This window comes from Punica granatum, chromosome 4, assembly GCF_007655135.1.
Source record: "Punica granatum isolate Tunisia-2019 chromosome 4, ASM765513v2, whole genome shotgun sequence".
Classification (NCBI taxonomy): domain Eukaryota; kingdom Viridiplantae; phylum Streptophyta; class Magnoliopsida; order Myrtales; family Lythraceae; genus Punica; species Punica granatum.
Genome location: NC_045130.1, coordinates 7,197,971 through 7,218,637, shown reverse-complemented (window position 1 = coordinate 7,218,637; position 20,667 = coordinate 7,197,971). Strand labels below are relative to the sequence as shown.

Below are 20,667 nucleotides of genomic sequence, written 5' to 3'. Positions count from 1 at the left end.
ATCCAAATTACACATCTTGATTGGGTTTCAACCTAAATTAGAGCCCGCGCTTGATGCGGATCTCAGCATTGGGTGATTGAGGCCAGTGGGCTGGGCATTGTTTACCGGAGCATTGAACATCGGGTTTGAGGATGGAGACGAGGATGAGGATGCATTAATCGCAGAGAGGGGCAGCCTTGGCCCTAGCGAGAAGCCCATCTGCTGGCGCGGCATGAAGGGCATGGGGGACTGGGACTGCTGGCCCATCTGTTGGCCATAACCTGAGATCCCAGGCTGCGAGGGCGGACCAGACATAATGGGGCTTCGGGGGTTAGGAGAGGGAGACATACCAGGCCCGAGAGAGCTGGTGGATCCTGCTGGGCCGAATCGTGATGATATTACGCGTGCGCGGTCAGAGGCTAATCTGTGCCTCGCCTTCTCCACCTGCTCGCACTCTCTCATTAGTAAAGTTTCGACTTCGGGGAATTGCTTCAGTTTAAGTTCCAATCTCTTCAGCTGCACCGCAGTTCCACATTATGAATAAGTGGATGACTATATCGAATGACAACAACTAGGATTAAAAGAGATCCTGTAAAAGTATCTAAGCTATTCAAAGAAATTCAAATTTAATAAACAAAGAAATGTATTACAAAGGTGAACTCACAAATGATTGCGAAACTCACCTGCTGGTTTATTATATTTGCCGACAATCTCTGAATTTCCCGTCCCTCATGATCCGCAAACAATTTTGCCTTTGTTGCAGCAGCAGCAAGACCAACCCTTGCAGCAGCTTTAACCTTTTCCACAGATGTGCATCTTGAATAGGATACCCTTGAATGCGTAATGTTCGAAGTTGTAAGGTTGATTTTTTTTTTTATTTTATCTGGGGTAGTGCCATATGGTTCTTAATCATGAAAGCGATTGTGATGTTACAAATTCTCATTAAGAAAACATTACCATAATAACTTATATTATACTTAAATCGAAAAATAAAATAATGTCAGTCAGAATGAGATATGCTGGTTATAGTTGCATGGACCGTGCCACAAGTTATAAAGTTCTCATTTTGAATAATAATTGTCTGACATATGTACCAATTTTACGATAAGTCATGAATTACAGTAGGGCATGTATTTGATGGGGATGAATACTTCAATTGAACCAACTCATCATTGTGTTCCCACTTTATTAACCAAAGAGTTTCACGGCGAATATAATGGATCCGTACGGGTACATATATAAATTTGTGTCAATTTATCACATGGGGAATAATTATTATGACTTCCCAAAAATAGAAATTGTTATTATTAGGATAATATTAATTACCAACCTAACTCTTTGATGATTTAATGGTTGGCTGGGGCCGGCAACGTGCCCCTATTGTCATGTTCTAAATAAATGTGGCAGAGTCTTTACTGTGTGATTGGTTAAAGATTATTGAATTCGAGTTGAATACAAGCAACTCATGTGAAAGAATATATCTTTAACATATACGACGCATATAGAATCAAAATTGCCTGAATAAAGTATGGCAATTTATAGGACTCAAACTGTGAACAAAATGATTAAAAAAGACCATTTCAAATAATTACACCCTCTTAATTTTATTTCATAGTTGGACTGCGGCTCCTATCCATAAAAAAAAATTAAGCGAATTAATCCAATGAATGAGGTTGGTATGTATTCCGTATACTACTAGAAAATTCATTATTTTCGATAATTTTTCAATGGAATTCTGAGGAATTGAATCTGTCGAGAAATTTTCAGAAAATTCCCTCAAAATTTTGTCAGAAATCCTTTTTGGCGGTTCACCGGGGAATTTATCACTAGAAAATTGCGTGATTTTTAGTAGTGGTAGATCTTTTATCTATTATATATATCATCACACACACATACATATATATATATATATATATATATCTGTGTAATTTTGCTTGCGGATTAATAATTGGTTGCTTATGGCCGGCGCCTGTTTCCCTTTGGCCGTTTTCTGATTTTGTGTTAGTTATTCGAGTGGATATTGCTTTCATTATATAATAAATCATTTCGCTTATATACTTCTAATGCCAAACGACAAGAGAATATACAATCTAGTAGTTTACGGATTCCAATGATCGACCTTTAAAATTTGCCCTTTTTCTTTCCTCATAATTCCTTAGAACTTTTTTTGTTTACCATTAGATAGAGACTGAAATCAGTTTTAATTTGGTTATAAAGATGTAATTACTCATCATTAGATTTCACCAAGATTTACAAGTGTCTTTCTTCTGATTCGTCACTGCAAATCGATTTCACAATTAGAATTATGACTCATGGATTAATTATTAGTTATTAATTAATTAGTTAATCAATCAATACTCCTAGCTTATTTTATACTAATATTTCTATGGGGAAAACTTTATCGATTATCAATAGTTCTGATACAGAATTAGAGAATGAAAGAGACATATATACAAAAGAAGGAATGGAGCACACCCCTTGCTAATTTGTTTGAACATTAATCGAATGAATCAATGAATTTAGACTTGTATTTCATGTGATAATAACGACTGGCTCACCATGAATTATACAAGCACTTTGATCACTATATATGTATGTATATATATGTACAAGAGATGATTCAGTGCTGATGAATTTGATTCCTTTCACTTTGTCATGGCCTGTGCAAAAATACCAAATTCAAGGCTCTTCTGAGATTTTAGATGTCGACTGAGCTTTCCCTTTTAAGGTCAAAGCATTCATTTGCATATCTCATGGGAGCTGATAATGATAATAAATTAACTAATAATAATCCGTCCCTCCAAACATGTCGAGGTTTATTATATATAGACACCTCAATTTTTCTGTTACAATAACTTATAGTAAGAAATGCTAAATTCAATGATAATATCTTGTCAGCATGAGAAAATATCAATTAAATCATAACACATAAGAAAATAGGTGCTAGTCATGCGATAATTATCGTAAATTATATATATTATAGCAATTTTGTAGTAAATATGTACTAATTATGTTTTATGCTATATTTGTAGAATTTCTTTTTCTTGGTACCGATTACGTAAGTTTGCAGGTGAATTAATTTTTTAAAATTTTTTAAATATTCCTCCAAAAAAAAAGAAAAAGAAAAAAGTGTTTATTCATTTGATACGCGTCTTAGTCGATCTCAGATGTCGAAGAGTGACGTGGCAGCTCCATATGAGAGTGGTCAGAGGTTTTGGTTTGGGTTTGAGGTAATTTAATTAATAAAAAAAAACACACTGACATATACGACAAGGTGACATCCTTTCTTATTAGTTTGAATTTTGACCAGGGAGACCATGAAATGTCTTATCGATAGGACGAATTAATGACAATTTCCCCAAATTTTTTATTTCACAAAATGGAATTATCCAAGTACAAATTTTTCTTCTTGCAGAAAATGAGTAATCTATTATTTCTGCAATACGCACGGGTTATTTAAATTAGTCGATATTTTGTTTGATGACACCACAAAGGTTTCTCCGAACAGATTACTGATTTAAAAGATCGTTCGACATAAGTATGCCGAGAATTCTTTGACGCATGTCATTTTGAATTTTTAAATGTTGATATCAGAACTATTTAATCGTGAAATGAGAAAGTTTCTTCTTAATGTAATTGATCGAGGGAAAACAGACATGGAACATTAAAGTGTATATATCATGACATATAATATTGCACACTTATCAAAAAATGACATCTATATTGTGGGTATATAGAATTATATAGATATCGAACAAGATTTCTATAATATAACTTAAATCTATAATCTATAAATAGAACTTTAAAATAGAAATTTACGTAAAATATTAACATAAATTAAAATATTAATATATTTTGTATATGGTGGCTTAATGTCACGGTAATATGTAATACTTTCATTTACAAGGTATTTTTAGTTATAAGGTGCATTATTTGCACAATACTTTCGGAATTTTCAAAGTACTGCACTTTATAACCAAAATTACTACCCTTTGAATACATGTACTGCACCATGAAAAATTCTAACGCCATGCTATATTACCATAGCAACGACCCTCCCCACCGTCGGATGCTAGAAAGACCTGTGGCCCTCACACACAGCCGACAGGGGGTAATCGCGAGTCACGTTGACCCAGTGTCGCCGTAGCAGTTCTGACTACACCATATAACTGAGAGTACAACATGTGTGTGTACCGATGATACTATTTCACCATATAAAATCTCATATAATGTCTACGGAAAAGTTACCAACCATGGATCTTTTTTCTCAAGCGCGAGATCCTCTGATATGGCAACTGACAGTGTGTCAAGGAACCGGCGTGCACTTGCTACAAATCAGTACATGACATTTTTAATTTTTTTGGGATGAATAATCGGCATGATCCTTTGAGGAAGCATCTAATTAACGAAAACATTTTACCTAGATGAGAATTTAAGGGGCATTCACTTATCGACATAAGTCTCACCGTAGTCCAAAACTACGAGCCAGACCCTAGAAAAAAAAAATATTGCGGCCGATCTCTGCTTCCATAATATAAGAAGTTAATTCATGTCCGATTTACCCTAAGAGCATAATGTGAAATCAGAATCTAATTAAGTCGTCACGTGAGGTTACCCGAAATAAGAGACCTCGTCAGAGAGCCCTCATCACTCACTTTCGATAAATATATACATCATTAAAGATATAGAAAGAATCGTTACTTCCCTTCCTTTGTTAAATATACCATTAAAGAAGAGCCATTCTGCTGCTCATTTCCATTGTGTTTGCGTGAGAGAGAGATGGAGATGATGAGAGGCTCACAGTCAGGGACGGAAAGAGCAATTTCGTCCGCTCAGGGAGGCGGCGGTGGCAGTGGAAGCAATGGCATGGCGGCTATTAACGTCGACGCCTCCTCGACCCCTACCGGCTCAGTTGTCTCCATCAATGACCATGATAAACACTTCGATAAGGACACGGACCATCAGGTCTCTCTTATCTCTCCATACGACTCTGCCTCTCATCATTTGCTAGTTTTCCCACCGTTCTTGTACTTGTACCATCCACCGTTTCTTGTACTTGTACCATTGAAGAGTGCCGGTGGAGTCCGGGTTTCTTTCTTGCTACGTTGGGTTATATTTCTTGCATGTCAAGACTGGCTTCGTGCCGCCTGAAAAATTGATCAGCCCGAGACCTTCCCCGTGCAATCTGAAGGCGTACTAGCACTCTCTGTATTTTGTCGACTGCCCCCAGTCTCGTAACTGTTAAAACGGAACCGGTCACATTTGAATAGACAGATACCCGGGCCAAAGTTCATCACATTTCATAGTTATTGTGTCGTACATACTTGCTGCAAGTAAAGCTTGAATATAAAATTTTCTTAGGATATCTCGTTGAATTTGATTTTATTAAAAAGAAAGGAAATAAGCTTTAAATGGCATGGTCATTAATTATTACAACATTTTATAATGATGCTTTTTTTTTTTTGGGTAAATATTTTTGTTTCTTTAATTGGGTTGATTATTATTATTTTGTTTTTATTTGGGATGCAGAAACCGGGATGGAGGAAATTCCTATCATTCGTGGGGCCGGGTTTCTTGGTCTCCCTGGCCTATCTTGACCCTGGCAACTGTGAGTCCCCTTCCCTCCTCTGTTACATTTGTTTTTGTGTTTAGTATTTTTTTTTCTCCATAATTATTTTAGTTTTTTTTCCTAATATTTAGAGAAGGATTAATTATTTCCACCGAAAAACTGGACTAATCATTTTATTTTTGGATACCAATATAAGAAATTCTTTTGTCGTAATTTGCAGTGGAGACTGATTTACAAGCTGGAGCTAATCATCGATATGAGGTAAAGCCATAAAAAGAAATAAATAAATAAATTTTATTAAAATGGATAATTTGACGAAATGATGGAATATCAAGTGTAACTATTCACCAAATTAATTAAGTAGGAAAATTTTCTAATTTTTTTGGTTTATTATATATTTTCAGCTGCTGTGGGTGATATTGATCGGGTTGATATTTGCTCTAATTATCCAATCACTGGCTGCAAATCTCGGCGTAAGCACTGGTATGTCAGAAGAATTTAATTCCTCAAAATCGTTACGTTACGTTAATTTTTCCGATCTAGCCAACCCCATATGTTCTATCCGGGTCTCGTTAACTACACTCATAATGAACGATTGAGACAGCGATGCCAATAAAAACAATGAGGATCAATATAACAACCCAAACCAATGGAAATGAAATATTTGCAGGGAAGCACCTATCGGAGTTATGCAAGGCAGAGTACCCGAAATTTGTGAAGTATTGCCTGTGGCTGCTTGCAGAAGTTGCAGTCATTGCTGCAGATATTCCTGAAGGTGCATATAATATATATTTTTTTCTTTATCAAATTATTTAATTACTAATCAATTTTTTTGCTGGAAATTAGTTTTGTTCATGCGTCCTCCAAGATTTAAAATAAATATATATATATATATATGCAGCTCTTTTTAAAAATTATAAAGTCTGGATAATTTTTATTTATGTATACTTGGGCAGTGATCGGGACAGCATTTGCATTGAACATATTGTTTAACATTCCGGTGTGGACCGGAGTTCTTATAACCGGTTTCAGCACGCTCTTGCTTCTCGGACTCCAAAGATACGGAGTAAGCTCATCTTATTTCGGGTTTATCTTTTGGGTTCGGAATATAATGACTATTTTACTTATCTATAATGGTCCCTAACTACTCAGATCGTTGAGCAGAAACGTTATAGTACTGTGCAAAAAGTTAAGTCAACATTACAATAGGGAAAAAAAACTTAATTTTGTCGATATTATTGCATACTTATTTTTTAATTTTGGGGTGATTTTGGCGCAGGTGAGGAAGCTAGAGCTGTTAATAGCAGTGCTGGTGTTTATCATGGCTGCTTGTTTCTTTGGGGAGATGAGCTACGTGAAGCCGCCCGCCTCCGACGTCTTGAAGGGCATGTTCATACCTAAGCTCAATGGCCAGGACACCACCGGCGACGCCATCGCCCTTCTCGGTGCACTCGTTATGCCGTGAGCTTCCTGCCTCATCCTCCAATGATTTGAAATATTAGATTGGGCTATTCAACCAAGACTTATGATCCTGGCCGTCCAGGTTCTCAAGTAAAACAGGACTTGCAAGTAAACCGGTTGGCCGGGAACTTGCCTAGATTTGGCCTGTTCATGCCCACTTTGCTCGTTTTGAACTACTCATCATACTTAAATTTTGTTAAATGTTGGCCATAAGATTTCTTACTTATGGATCATATGATATCGTCCTCGAACAGGCATAACCTGTTTCTTCACTCGGCTCTGGTGCTGTCCAGGAAAGTACCGAAATCCGTCCGAGGCATCAATGTGAGCTCTTTGAATTCGACCATACCTTCAAACTCTGACATACGGAAGGATTCTATAACTCGTGAACTATAGTAGCGGAAACTATAGATATAGAAGCTAACGAATGAAATTCCTGTAACAGGATGCGTGCCGGTTCTTTTTTATAGAGAGCGGGTTTGCACTGCTGGTGGCATTTTTAATAAATGTGGCAGTGATCTCAGTATCAGGCACAGTCTGCTCGGTCAAAAATTTGTTGAGTGAGGATGAGAGTCGCTGTAGCGATCTCACCCTCAATTCGGCCTCTTTCCTCCTTCAGGTTCGTCTCTTTATTTTTTTATTTATTTATAGTTAGTAATGATTCATTCATGAGTAAAAGAACAAAGTACACGGGGTATCGTCTCTTTGCCTGCCAGAAAATATAGATGTCATTACTTTCGCCATACAATGTATCCTCAAGCAACACAAAATGCATAAACTGTTCTAACTGATGAAACAAAACGGTATGCAGAACGTGCTGGGACGATCAAGCTCGACTATATATGCGATCGCACTACTAGCATCAGGGCAGAGTTCGACCATCACAGGCACCTACGCTGGACAATACATAATGCAGGCAAGTAAACGGCCATATTCGACACTAAGGTCCAAGCAGGTCAAACGCGAATGCCCGTTTTATTGACTTAAATTGGCCGAATGTAGGGGTTTTTGGACCTGAAGATGAAGAAATGGATCCGGAACTTAATGACTCGGATGATCGCAATAACGCCTAGCCTTATAGTCTCCATCATTGGCGGATCTTCGGGTGCTGGGAGGCTCATCATCATTGCATCGGTATGTTCTTTGATTGATTTCTTCCTTTCGATAAAAAATCATATGTAGTCCGATGATCAACTAACTGATACTAAAATGGGCTTGTTGGTGCAGATGATTCTGTCTTTCGAGCTCCCATTTGCTCTTATCCCGCTCCTTAAATTTAGCAGCAGCAAGACAAAGATGGGCCCCCACGTCAACTCCATATTTGTAAGTAGATTTCTGTGCAAACGTCAATTAAACATGTCCTTTTCGAATTAGGAATACGACTCACCGAGAATCATTCGCAGATCATCGTGTTCTCGTGGATCCTAGGGCTGGCAATAATCGGAATCAACATCTACTACCTCAGCACGGGGTTTGTGCACTGGCTCATCCACAACAGCTTACCCAAGGTCGCCAACATCTTCGTGGGCATCATCGTGTTCCCCATCATGGCAGTTTACATCATCTCGGTCATTTACCTGACATTCCGTCGCGACAGGGTGGTCACGTTCACTGAGCCGGTGAATCAAGACCCAGCCGTCCAGGCCCAGATGGAAGATGGTGTTGGCGTCGTGGGCTCGGACAGAGTCCATTACCGGGAGGATTTGGCCGATATTCCATTACCGCAATAGGAAGAGCACTGCTGTCAAGGGTTAGAAGTGACGAAAAGGGTCAAAGTGTAAGAAAAGAAACGTGAGGGGCCAAAATAGAAATAAATATAAAAATAGGGGTACATTTCATAAAGTCTGGCACAATTAGTTTTTTTTTGATAAATAAGATAAGAGTTGTATTAATTCATAAAAGGTACATTGAACTTTGGATAACCCTCAAACATACAAAAGGAAGGAAAATTTGACTTATTGCCAAGCTGGCTTAAGTCATGAGCTTGAGAGTTATCAGATCGTGGAATCCAAGTACATTTCCAGTCCCAGAAAAGAGCTAATAATCTAACGATGTCGGAGACTAAAGGTTTGATTTCCCAAGGGGAGCGATGCGGAGAAATAATAGCTTCAATTAGCAGCAGGGCATCCGACCTAATCCAGATCTTCTGCCATCCTTGGTCAAGCGCCACGGAGATTGCGAGCAAGACTGCTCGGGCTTCAGCTTGCAGGGGAGAGGCCGTTTCTGCTTTAGAAATCCATGAGTGTGATGTGAGCCTGTTTGGTTGGCTTCTAGTTCCTGCAAGGGTGGCGTTTTCTGAGGACCATGTGGCATCAGTGTGTATGAAGCTCCACTCTGCGGAGAGACTGCCTGCTTCCTCTTCTTGCTGGTCAGATCCCGAAATGGGCTCAAAATGAGGCAGTAGAGACCGACAGGTGCTGTATTCTGTGAAAGCGCGCCTGATGCTGCGAAGGTATTCGGATAGGTCGGCAATTCGTCCTACAAACAAAACATCATTTCTTAGAGACCAGAGACGGTATAAAATGATGGAGCCATAAAGAGAAAAGTGTAAGCTGTTAGACAAATGGCGAGAAATGCAAACAGGAGGATTCGCAATGAAGTTGACAATATCAGCAGGCGTAGTGCATGGGATTGCTTCAGCGCATATATCCCATGGTGATTCCCTCCAAGCAACATGATAAAAGATGCATTCTCGAAAGAGATGTGCAAAGTTATCGGAACTGGTACGACAAAGCGGGCAAGGAGCATCACTTTGAGAGAACCAGGGGAGGCATTCACTAGCAACTCTCCATAAATGGATTTTCAGGCGGTCATGAATCTTTAAGCTCCAAAGCTTTTTCCAGTTTGTGGTCTGGGAGGTGTTGAATCTGTGGTGCTGGTCTAAGAGATAGAAAGATTTGACACTGTGCGATCCTGAAGAGGACGGAGTCCATACAATTGAATCACCATAATCTTCTAGAGGGATATGGATTTTTAAGATATTTCTCACCGTGGCTTGATCGAAGAGGTTCAGGAGCAGAGGAGTGTTCCATCTTTTGGGATGAAAGAGCATTAGGTCGCGTACCTTGGTGTCTGGTTCGGCTTGAATACCTATACTCGGGATAGGTTTAAAGGATGGATTACCTAGGATCCAAGGGTCATGCCATGCGGAGGTGGAACTGCCATTTCCAATGGAGAAACACGTACCTGCCTGAAGTGTATTTCTACACCATAGAAGTCCTTTCCAAATGCTTGAAGTGGAGGCTGGAGTACGTTGGTTTGGGGCTAGGGGACTCCCATACTTTGCCTTCATTACTCGCGAGGCTAGGCTATTTGAATTAGAGGCGAGGGCCCAAGCCGTTTTGGAAAGCATGGCGCGATTAGAGTCTTCAGCCCTTCGAAAGCCCAAGCCTCCGGATGCTTTAGGCTGGCATAGAGCGGCCCAACTTTTTGGAGTGAAGGTATGTCCTATTTCTTTTGAGTTCCCCCACCAGAATCGGCTTGTAGCTCGATCAATTTCATTTAGAGTTGATCTGGGGAGCCGAAATAAGGACATTGTGTATATGGGGATTGAGGAGATAACTGAGTTCACTAATGTAGCCCTCCCCGCCCAAGATAGAGATCTTGCTTTCCAAGAGGATAACTTGTTTTTGATTTTATCAATAATGAATTGGAATGAATCTTTTCGTTTCTTCTTGATAAGGAAGGGGTTACCAAGGTAGCGGGAGTCTTCTTTGAGCTTTTTCATTCCCATTGCATTTTTGATATCTCTGCGAGAAGCGGCTGGAGTGTTCTTTGAGAAGTATACTCCTGATTTTGCGTGGTTGACCTCTTGTCCCGACCATGAGCAGAATTTATCAAGGATATTCTTGACGTTATTTGTGTCGGCGGGGGTTGCTCTAGCTAGAATTAGCAGGTCATCGGCGAACATTAGGTGAGAGATTTTGGGCGCGCCTCTGCAGATTTGGATTCCTCTAATGGCACCTTGCTCTTCGGCCCTATACATGAGACGGTATAATATCTCCATGGAAATGACGAAAAGATAGGGGGAGATTGGATCACCTTGTCTTAGGCCTCTTTTTGGGGAGAAATATCCGTGTGGTGACCCATTTATGAGGATGGACATTGCAGAGGTGGAGATGCACTGGTGTATCCAGGCGATGAATTTTTCATGAAAGCCAAATTGCTTGAGCACTGTAATTATGAAGCTCCACTCTAACTTGTCAAAGGCTTTCATTAGGTCGATCTTCATGGTGACCCAGCCTTTTCGCGCCCTTGATGTCTTCATTGTGTGGATGATTTCTTGCGCGAGAAGCCCATTTTCATTGATCCATCTTCCTTCAATGAAGGCAGTCTGATTTGGCGAGATTAGTTTATGTAGTAGGGGCTTGAGCCTTTCTGCGATGATTTTGGATATAACTTTGTAACAGACATTGCAGAGACTTATAGGTCGGAAGTCCTTAAAAGTGGAAGCCTTTTTGGATTTGGGAACAAGGGTGATGAAGGTGTTGTTCCATTCCTTGAGGATTTTACCAGAGAAGAAGAAGCTTTGGACTGCCGATGTGAGGAGTGGCTTGATGATGTTGCCGTAGTGCTTGTAAACTAGTGAAGGGATGCCATCTGGTCCAGGTGCCTTGAGATTTGGAATGGAGTTTAGGGCATGTGTGATCTCTTCACGGGTTGGGATGGAGGTAGGGAGGATGTTCTCTTCAGTTGTGATGATAGGTTCCACTAATCCTTCAAGGTCTTTCGGGAAGGTGGGGGAGGTAGAGGTGAATAGGTCCTTCAAGTTTTTAAGGAAATAATCTCCGATGCTCTCTGGGTCTTCTATCCATTGATTCCCTTCTCCCTTTACAGCGGCGATGTGATTTGTCCTCCGTCTGATGATGGTGGAGAGGTGGAAGAATTTGGAGTTTTTGTCGCCATTTTTTAGCCATAGTTCCCGGGATTTTTGTCGCCAGATTAAGTCCTTCCTTAGCAAAATCTCATCAAGCTCAGCAAGCAGTGAGTCCTCTCTTTGCTTAGTTTCAGGATTGGGAATATCGCACTGAAGCTCATCAAGTCCTTCAATGATGCCTGCAATTTTAGTATCACAAAGGCCAAAACAATTTTTGTTCCAGTTTTTCAGATTTTAAGTTTGGAGGAAAATTGGTAAGCCTTTAAGCCATTTATTTCGAAATTCCAAGCATTTTGAATTTCTTCATTACTGCTTGGATCGCGTGTCCAAGCTTCCTCAAAACGGAAAGGTTTAGGGCGTTTAGTAGAATCCATCCAAAGCTTGGCTAATATAGGGTTATGATCGGATTTAATGCTAGGCAGATGCAAAACACCAGCTTTTGGAAACAAGAGACGCCATTCCTCATTTGCAATAGCACATCTAATCTTTGTTTGATGTGAGCAAGCCCAAATCATTTATTTCTCCAGGTAAAAGGATTTCCACTTAAGCCTAGGTCAATGCAGCCCGAGAGGCTCATAAAATCATCAAGGTAGGGGCGACTTGAGGAAACAAAGGGTTTTCCGCCCCTCTTATCATTTCTAGAGCAAATTTCATTGAAATCACCAATAAGCATCCAAGGGTGTTTAATATCAGTGGCAATGTTGGCTAAATCAGTCCAGAAATCATGTTTTAGGTGAACATATGGGGGGCCATATACACAAGTAAGACACCAAGAGGCAGGTAAAATAGCATGATCAATGATAGCATGGATATAATGAGGAGAGTGTTGGAGGATTTGTACCTTGAGTTCCGTGTTCCAAAGCAAGCATAGTCCACCTGCTGAATTTGTAGCATCCACCGAGAAAATACCGTCCATCTTGCATCGCCGAGCTAGCTTCTTGCATCGATCAGAATCAATTTTAGTCTCTGATAGGAATATTATGCTGGGCTGATGCTTATTTTGGAGGAGCCTTAAAGCGCGAACTGTCGGGTCTCCTGCCATTCTCCGACAGTTCCAAGCAAGGATACTCATGGATAAGTTGGGGGCATGCTTGGGCCCGCCTCCTCGGCCATTTGGATGTCATTGGGGGTATCGCTATCTTCCATCTCCTCAACGTAGTAGTGCGAATTTGGCTGCTGCTGCCATGGGGATATTGCCATTCTGTTGGGGGGGCGAGTAAGGAGCAGCTCGCTTAACTGGCACTATAGTGGGAAATTCCAATTTTCTTTTCCTGGCGAATGGGTTGTAGAAAACGGTGTTGGCTGAAGGACAGTTGAATTCGGGCGAGTAATGGACCGGGTAAATTGGGACCGTTGGGAAGTCCATTGGGCTGCTAGTGATTCCCAAGTAAAGGGAGTCCATTGGGCTGCTCTGCTGGCCCGTAAAGTCCCAGACTTGGCCCAGCTGAGATGGGCTTTCTTAGGCCTCCTCTTCAGGCCCGTCTTGCCGGGCTTCTCCTTCCAGGCGCGAATTGGGGGGAAAATTGCTAGGGTTGCTCTGCTCATCGTCATACACAGAAGCCAGAGGGGATTGAGAGGGGGTTTGAGCAACGGCTCCCTCCTCCGTGTCAGATTGGACGTCAAAATCAGGGGCTAAAGCTGCAAGATTGTCAGGTATGTTGAAGATTATTTTGAATTTCGATTTCTTGGGAGCGGTGTCGCCTCTGTGAGCTGGGGGTTTGGGGGAAAGGTGGGGGGTGTGCGGAGAGCCGTTGGGCTCAGTTCCGGCCGCGCCAGAGGGGGTGTTTGGCGGGGGAGAGTCAGGGACGGCAGCTACCTAGGGTGGTGGGAGGTCGTTTTTTGGATCGTATCTGAGCCATGGACCGTATTGGTCGGGGATAATCGGCTGGTCTGAGCTGCAATTTCCCTGTTCGTGGCCTAGGGTTCCACAATCGTAACAGAAAGTTGCGAGTTTTTCGTACTTGAAGTAAACCCACGAGGCCGAATTGTTTCCTCTGGCAATTAGGTACCCCGGGCACAGAGGCTTAGCTGTGGGAACTTTCACCAGTGCGCGAGGGGTGACGAACCACTTGGGGACACTGCCTTTATTTTTTCAGTCAACTTGAACCACTGAGCCAGCTTGCTTAGCGAGTTGGGTTATGTTCTGGTGCGAGAGGAGCTCTGGGGGTATTCCCCTGAGTTGAATCCAGAAGGCAACAGAGTTGAACTTGATCTCCTCGAACGGGAGGGCTCGGTCCCACCTTTCCAGCATCATGTGGGCGCCTTGGACGTGGTAGGCACCTCCCTTTTCTACTGCAATGAGGTCTCTTTGGTCCCTGAAGAGGCAGACCAGTATTTCTTTATCTCTGTCATCAGGGATTCTTGTGACACCCTTTTTCGCAGCCCAAATCTGAATGAGGCGTGGGATGATAAGCTTCGGAGGAGGGATTCTGAAACCGAAAGGCTTGACTAGGAGTGTGAGCGGGGCGGGATCAGGTGCCTCTTCATCATTGGCAGGAAGATCAAGCACCTCAGCGGTTGGAGCCATGGACATATGGGCATTGAACATCTCTGCTAGGTTGATGTTAAGGTCAGTAGGGTCCATTGTGATCTTTCTGCTCGGTGGGGGAGTGTCTTGTGGGGTCAGAGGAAGAATGAGAGCAAGCTGGGCAGTGAGAGAAGTCGCAGGAGGATATAGAGGGAATGGATCAGGTTTAGAGAGCTTCATAAATGCCATTTTTGTTCTGAAGTACACAGTTGGTGAGGAATGTTCAGAAAGAAGATCAGAATAGATCTTGGCTTTATGAGTATTGAAAGCTTTGCGTGGGAGAAGGGGGGTGGGTGGAGCCATTGAAGATCCAAGCATCAGTGCAGTAAAGAAGAAGAAGAAAGAAGAAGGGAGCTGAGCTTCCAACGGAGGGAAGAGAGGAGAGCTCTCAACAGAGGAGAGGTCTGGCACAATTAGTTACAAGAAGGTGTTAGAGGCGTGAGTTAGGATTCCTTGTATAAAAAGGACACTGATGTAATCACAAACCTATCGATGAATTTTATACCAACTGCAGTCCATCATTATACCATTCACCTTAGCACTTCACAAGTTGAATTTTTCAGATAAGCATGATTCCATTCTAATGGAATTTCTGCCTAACATTGTTAGGGCAGGTCATTGTCTTTCTAGTCCATAACTGCTTATGTTTGTAAGTTTCTCAAATTATGGGCGACTTCCTCTCTGCAAGAATCGAGGATGTACTCATGCCTTGTTTCGGTGAATTAAGGGAAGTGAGGCTTCGGATCGATAGGTCCGTCTGGTTTATACATAATTGTTCAGTTTTATGTTCTCGTAAAAAATATAAAATCATAAGATAGTATGTGTTTGCTCATGCTATAACAAAAAAAGAAAAAAGAAGAAGAACAGAGTCCATCCAGTTTATGCGGAATTGTTCGGTTTTATGTTTTTCCCGAATCAACAGGTCTGTCTAGTTAGTGCAGGATTGTTCGGTTTTACATTTTCCTTCTCACAAAAATGTAGAAGTATAAGATAGCATGTGTTTGCTTATGCTATGACAGAGTCCATCTGGTTTATGCCAAATTGTTCGGTTTATGTTCTTCGCGCAAAAATGCGCCAAGATGCCTACGTTCTTCACACGAAAATGCACCAAGATGCCTAAGCTATAACAGAAACAGAGAGATATTCGGTTTGGGCAATTTTCTGGATTCCGTTTGCTCGATTTCCCTCACGGCCATCCAAATGACACATTGGCTTCCAGATCTCTCTCTCTGCACACAGCCCGGATTCTGTTCCTTCCAGATATCGAGTCCGTTTTTAACCCGAGCCTGGATAACTCATAAATCAGTTTGTTTTCTCATCTTTCCTTCCATAAGAGCATTGGTAAATATGAAATCCCTTTTCACAATGATTTTAATCTAAGAAAGAAATCACTATCCAAATTACACATCTTGATTGGGTTTCAACCTAAATTAGAGCCCGCGCTTGATGCGGATCTCAGCATTGGGTGATTGAGGACAGTGGGCTGGGCATTGTTCACCGGAGCATTGAACATCGGGTTTGAGGATGGAGACGAGGATGAGGATGCATTAATCGCAGAGAGGGGCAGCCTTGGCCCTAGCGAGAAGCCCATCTGCTGGCGCGGCATGAAGGGCATGGGGGACTGGGACTGCTGGCCCATCTGTTGGCCATAACCTGAGATCCCAGGCTGCGAGGGCGGACCAGACATAATGGGGCTTCGGGGGTTAGGAGAGGGAGACATACCAGGCCCGAGAGAGCTGGTGGATCCTGCTGGGCCGAATCGTGATGATATTACGCGTGCGCGGTCAGAGGCTAATCTGTGCCTCGCCTTCTCCACCTGCTCGCACTCTCTCATTAGTAAAGTTTCGACTTCTGCGAATTGCTTCAGTTTAAGTTCCAATCTCTTCAGCTGCATCGCAGTTCCACATTATGAATAAGTGGATGACTATATTGAATGACAACAGCTAGGATTAAAAGAGATCCTGTAAAGGTATCTAAGCTATTCAAAGAAATGTATTACAAAGGTGAACTCACAAATGATTGCGAAACTCACCTGCTGGTTTATTATATTTGCCGACAATCTCTGAATTTCCCGTTCCTCATGATCTGCAAACAATTTTGCCTTTGTTGCAGCAGCAGCAAGACCAACCCTTGCAGCAGCTTTAACCTTTTCCACAGATATAGGGGTAGCAGGTGCTTCGTTTGAACCCCCTGGAGCAAAAATTTCTCGTGAAGTTATGAACGTAAGGATGCTGAATTAAGATTATAAGATGGAAAAATAGAAGAATTGGAAAAGAGAAGGATCTTAAAGTACCTTTCTGCTGAACTGAGTCCCCAACAACAACCGTCTCTGAATTCATACTGCATAGCACAGAGAAGGAAAGAATCATTCGGTTTGTTGGGATAACTTGAAAAGGATACCAGCTGACGGACCCATGCAAAAGCCAGTCAATTATGAAAGAAAAGGTACTCGAATAAACGCCTAGATCTCTCGTACAGCTAGTGCAAGAAGACATTTGACTCAACAACAGGTTCAATCATAGCGCATGTAGCCAGCCAGAAAAAACCCTCAAACTTAGAAGGGATAAGAACAGATTTTAACCCTCTGTCTTCAACACTCGATGTGCAAAAGTCGTACATAAAATAGAGATGAAAAAAGAAAAGAACTTAATCAATGCTAATACGAGCTTTTCATTGGCACTCGTAAGTGTGCGTTAGGGATGAGAATATCGCATACCTATGACCTTGTGCCATCCCTTCCACCTGTACAATGCTTCCAGATTCCACCAAACCATTTTCCGCTGACAATGCGGCCAAGGCTGCATGAGCACAGGCTGCAGCAACTCTCGGCGCTATGGCAGAGGCCAGAAATGCAACCTAAAAAATTATTTGTCACCAGTCACATAAGTAAGCTTCAGAACCACCGAGAGTCTCACCAAGGAGTGGTAGGATGTACATCGTATGAATGATTCACGGGAAAGGAAGTACAAAATCTGATTAGAAACAGAATGAGGGACCCCATCCTCAGCAACCTCGCAAATAGTGAGGGACAGGACCAGCAATGTCACAGCTAACATCTGGAACAGAATTATTTTACTCAAAGAAAGAAAAAGTTCACTTACCAGTGCCATAACCGGGTTCCCAGAGTTGGCAAACGGGAGCCTGTTCTCGGAGTCATCATCTTGCCGATGGGATCCTTACAAAAGAAAAGGAGAAATCGTATTCAAGGGATGATATTGAAGATAGAAGAAGCCATGCCATTGCAAGTGTGTCTTTCTTGCTTGCATTCATAAGATTCAAAAGTTTCTAGAGTACCTTCTGCACTGCCATTTGAGGTTGAATAGGAAGATTTGTGATCACCTCCATTTGATAGATCAGAGGGCGGGTTGACCCCTGAAACTTCAATATTCTCTAATAGACCATCCTCCATGGGCAATCTTAGGAAATGAAGGATACACTGCGCTTTTGATTTTGTACCAACATGCTCAGCAATTTCATTCCAATTCTCATTATATAGTTCCATTGCCTCAAGCAGTAACAGTGTTTCCTGATCTGTCCAACTTTCCCCATCTAGATCGTGATACCCCTTCGCTGAATCGATTCTTGTAAAATCAATGCTTGAATGACCAATAACGAATCTACCTTCCTGGAAGCAATCACTACATAGGTACACATCAACCTGTAAAATTAAATTCAAGTCAAGAGCATTTTAGGACTGGCCAAAAAATGGGTGAGAAATGGAACCAGCAGGACACGCCCATGCTTCCTATATCCACTGTTCCATGGAGCATATACCATGGAAACTTGTAAGCTTAAGATAATGAACAAAGGATGAGTAGAGCATAAAATAAACAAGGAAATGATGAGTAGTCTTAAAATTACCTCCTTCAGTGACTGATAATACACAGCCAGCAGAGGACGAAAGCAATGATTGCAATGATTTCCAGATAGTCGTTCACGGATTCTGCTGTCCAAGTCCGCGATACTATCATCTTTAGGTGATGATGGTGAATAAACATCTGCTGCCTTGAGCCTACATCTGGGCTTATCAAATCTGATCAAACTATCAATTGACTTTAAAGCAACTGATGGCACAACAATCTCGCCCTGTGTATCCTCCTTTAAATAAGACACATCAAAAGAAGGCTCAGGAGCTGGAGCAGCAGCACAGTAATTGATGATGCCCCAGTGATCAAGAAACCGTACAATTCTAGTCAGATCCTCATACTGGATAGCACCCACCAATCCCTGGCAATCGGAAATTGTAAGCCTCTTATCTGGATTTTCCATGTATCTGGCGACTATGTAATTCCTATATTCCATGAACTTTTCTGGTGTGTGATCTGTTGATTTGCCAGAGAAAAAATGTGGCACCACTTGTCTCTCCAACCGATGCACCGTAGCAGGTGAAAACCAATCTGATTATAAGATAGTCATTGATTTTACAGCAAATATTAGATACATCACCCGATTACAATTATAGCCAATTTCATCAACAAATTCAGAAGGCCAGATAAATTTATATAGTTTCGCATTGACTAGGAGAGACAGAGCCACTATATTAAACGCAGGTTTTACAATTTTTAAAAGGCAACTAAATCAACCATAAGCAAAGCATTTAACTGAGGGCACAGAAGTTACAGACTCCCCAGTGACGATAAAGAGAACCTCTACCTATTCAATGACAAGGCGAGGTAGTCCCTGCAAAGATAAATTAATGAAAACTTCACCAGAAAGGAGGCATTCTTCCTCGGCTGGTGTTCCAGAATACAATAGAAAAGACAACCTCTAAAACCTACATATACGTGGTACCACCATAATGCTTCCCAAAAAGATGAAGGTCATTTCAATGTCGTGTCATGCGGACTGCATTAACTCGCATCCAATCTATCAGTAACCAATTGAACACATGAACCAATCATTATATTCTATAACAAATCCAAGCCGAAGAAACTGTCTTTACATATGCTACGTGATTGCTGCTACTCGAGTCTAAAATAGATAATTTCCTACTCTTATAAAAAATTTAACCAGAGACAATGAATTAAATGCCGAACACTCATAAACAAAGTCCTTTATTACCTAAGAGTAAGCTCAGGGAAATATCGATAGTCAACTGTTAGTGATATCGGAGTTTCCTTGCTAAGGCGAAAAATGAGCAATTCTAAAGTTGCCAAAGAAACTGACTTTAAGTCTTTAACACCAATTGAACAAACTGGTACACTTCTACTTTCACTTCTACTCAAGCTCATTGCAGCCATATAAAGGGGCTAAGATGGAAAATAAACCGAAACAGTTCCTTCAGTCGCTGTATTCTAAAAATGTGATAAACTGAACTACTTTTCTGCCACATTTTCACTGGGTATCATCATGACCAGAGAGAGAGAGTACCTGAGTGCATTGGAACAACATGAACCCGATTGCCATACCGCTTCACGACACCTCTCCCTTCCATCAGCTTCGGCGGTAGCGCCACGAATGACGCCGGACCCTCGCCCTCCACCAGAGCGGGACTATCTGCAGGAACAGCCGATAATGCCTGCAACTGACCATACGATATATTCTCCAGGACCACCCCAGTCCCAACCCTGATCTCCCCAACCAAAGCAGCTCTCTCAGCTGCCGCTGCCACTAGCACCGAGGAGTGCGGGCGGTTCACAGTGCGTTTCACAACCGTAGGGAAGTTGCAGATGCGGACACCTCCCTCCGACAGGACCTCCGTCTCCCTAGGGTTCGGATCCGGCGTGTTGGGATGCGGGTCCTCCCCGGCAGCCTCATCTTCACGATCGACGAGCTCGTCCTCCTCGTCTTCTTCCTCCTCATCGTCGTCCTTGGGCCGGCGATTGGCGCCTTGAGCTTGGGCGTCCCGCTTCCGCCTCTTCCACCGGTTGCCCCTAGTCCCAGTCCCTGTAAAAGAAAACAAATGAGCTCAAACCCCGAAGCTCCAGATATAGGAATTGCGCGCGCGTGCACACTCCAATTGCTCCAAGCAAAAGCCTGAGTAACACCTACAGAGGGAGGAGGGAGGAGGAGAAGGAAGGCTTTGGGCCGTACCTGAAGGGAAAGAAGGAGAAGCCGGCATCGGAAACAGCACAGTGAGCTCAAAGAGAGGGGGAAGGAGGGGGGAAGAGAGCTTCGGGGCTCTGTCTTCACTGCTCCGAGCTCCTCCGGCGACCGAGGTATTGTGCAGGCAAGAGAAATGGCTACTGCACCGGAAAGGAAGGAAAGCTGGCGATATCGGGTCGGTTCTGTGAGCTTTTACCGGTTAGGATCCGG

General features: G+C 42.2%; 2 protein-coding genes across 3 annotated transcripts; one reads left to right on the top strand and one right to left on the bottom strand.

The window, feature by feature from the left end:
* Positions 1-12: 12 nt before the first annotated feature.
* Positions 13-20,616, bottom strand: LOC116204488 (SWI/SNF complex subunit SWI3C). Of its 2 annotated transcripts, XM_031536603.1 has the most exons (10): positions 20,446-20,616; positions 19,783-20,298; positions 18,274-18,809; positions 17,707-18,070; positions 17,514-17,587; positions 17,129-17,268; positions 16,706-16,752; positions 16,559-16,602; positions 663-776; positions 13-495 (listed from the first exon to the last, which is right to left on the bottom strand). In XM_031536603.1, the coding sequence occupies exons 1-10, from the start codon at positions 20,471-20,473 to the stop codon at positions 28-30; spliced, it is 2,331 nt and encodes a 776-aa protein (XP_031392463.1). In that variant the 5' UTR covers positions 20,474-20,616; the 3' UTR covers positions 13-27. The 2 variants fall into 2 exon arrangements, with proteins under 2 accessions (XP_031392463.1, XP_031392462.1); XM_031536602.1 differs by lacking the exons at positions 13-495; positions 663-776 and adding an exon at positions 15,704-16,300 and having other exon boundaries at positions 16,445-16,602; positions 20,446-20,606.
* On the top strand, positions 4,641-9,384 carry LOC116204490 (metal transporter Nramp5-like). The gene is made up of 13 exons (XM_031536605.1): positions 4,641-4,944; positions 5,509-5,587; positions 5,769-5,809; positions 5,953-6,031; positions 6,219-6,323; positions 6,505-6,614; positions 6,828-7,009; positions 7,264-7,333; positions 7,455-7,628; positions 7,821-7,925; positions 8,012-8,143; positions 8,237-8,332; positions 8,413-9,384. The coding sequence occupies exons 1-13, from the start codon at positions 4,759-4,761 to the stop codon at positions 8,737-8,739; spliced, it is 1,686 nt and encodes a 561-aa protein (XP_031392465.1). The 5' UTR covers positions 4,641-4,758; the 3' UTR covers positions 8,740-9,384.
* Positions 20,617-20,667: the final 51 nt, after the last annotated feature.

Coding starts and splice junctions, on each gene's coding strand:
- LOC116204490 (XM_031536605.1), top strand. CDS start 4,759: ATGGAGATGATGAGAGGCTCACAGTCAGGGACGGAAAGAGCAATTTCG. Junction 7,334..7,454: donor AATCCGTCCGAGGCATCAAT/GTGAGCTCTTTG, acceptor TTCCTGTAACAG/GATGCGTGCCGGTTCTTTTT. Junction 8,333..8,412: donor CCCACGTCAACTCCATATTT/GTAAGTAGATTT, acceptor AATCATTCGCAG/ATCATCGTGTTCTCGTGGAT.
- LOC116204488 (XM_031536603.1), bottom strand. CDS start 20,473: ATGCCGGCTTCTCCTTCTTTCCCTTCAG. Junction 20,299..20,445: donor TTCTCCTTCTTTCCCTTCAG/GTACGGCCCAAA, acceptor TTTCTTTTACAG/GGACTGGGACTAGGGGCAAC. Junction 777..16,558: donor CCCCTATATCTGTGGAAAAG/GTTAAAGCTGCT, acceptor TCTGTGGAAAAG/GTTAAAGCTGCTGCAAGGGT.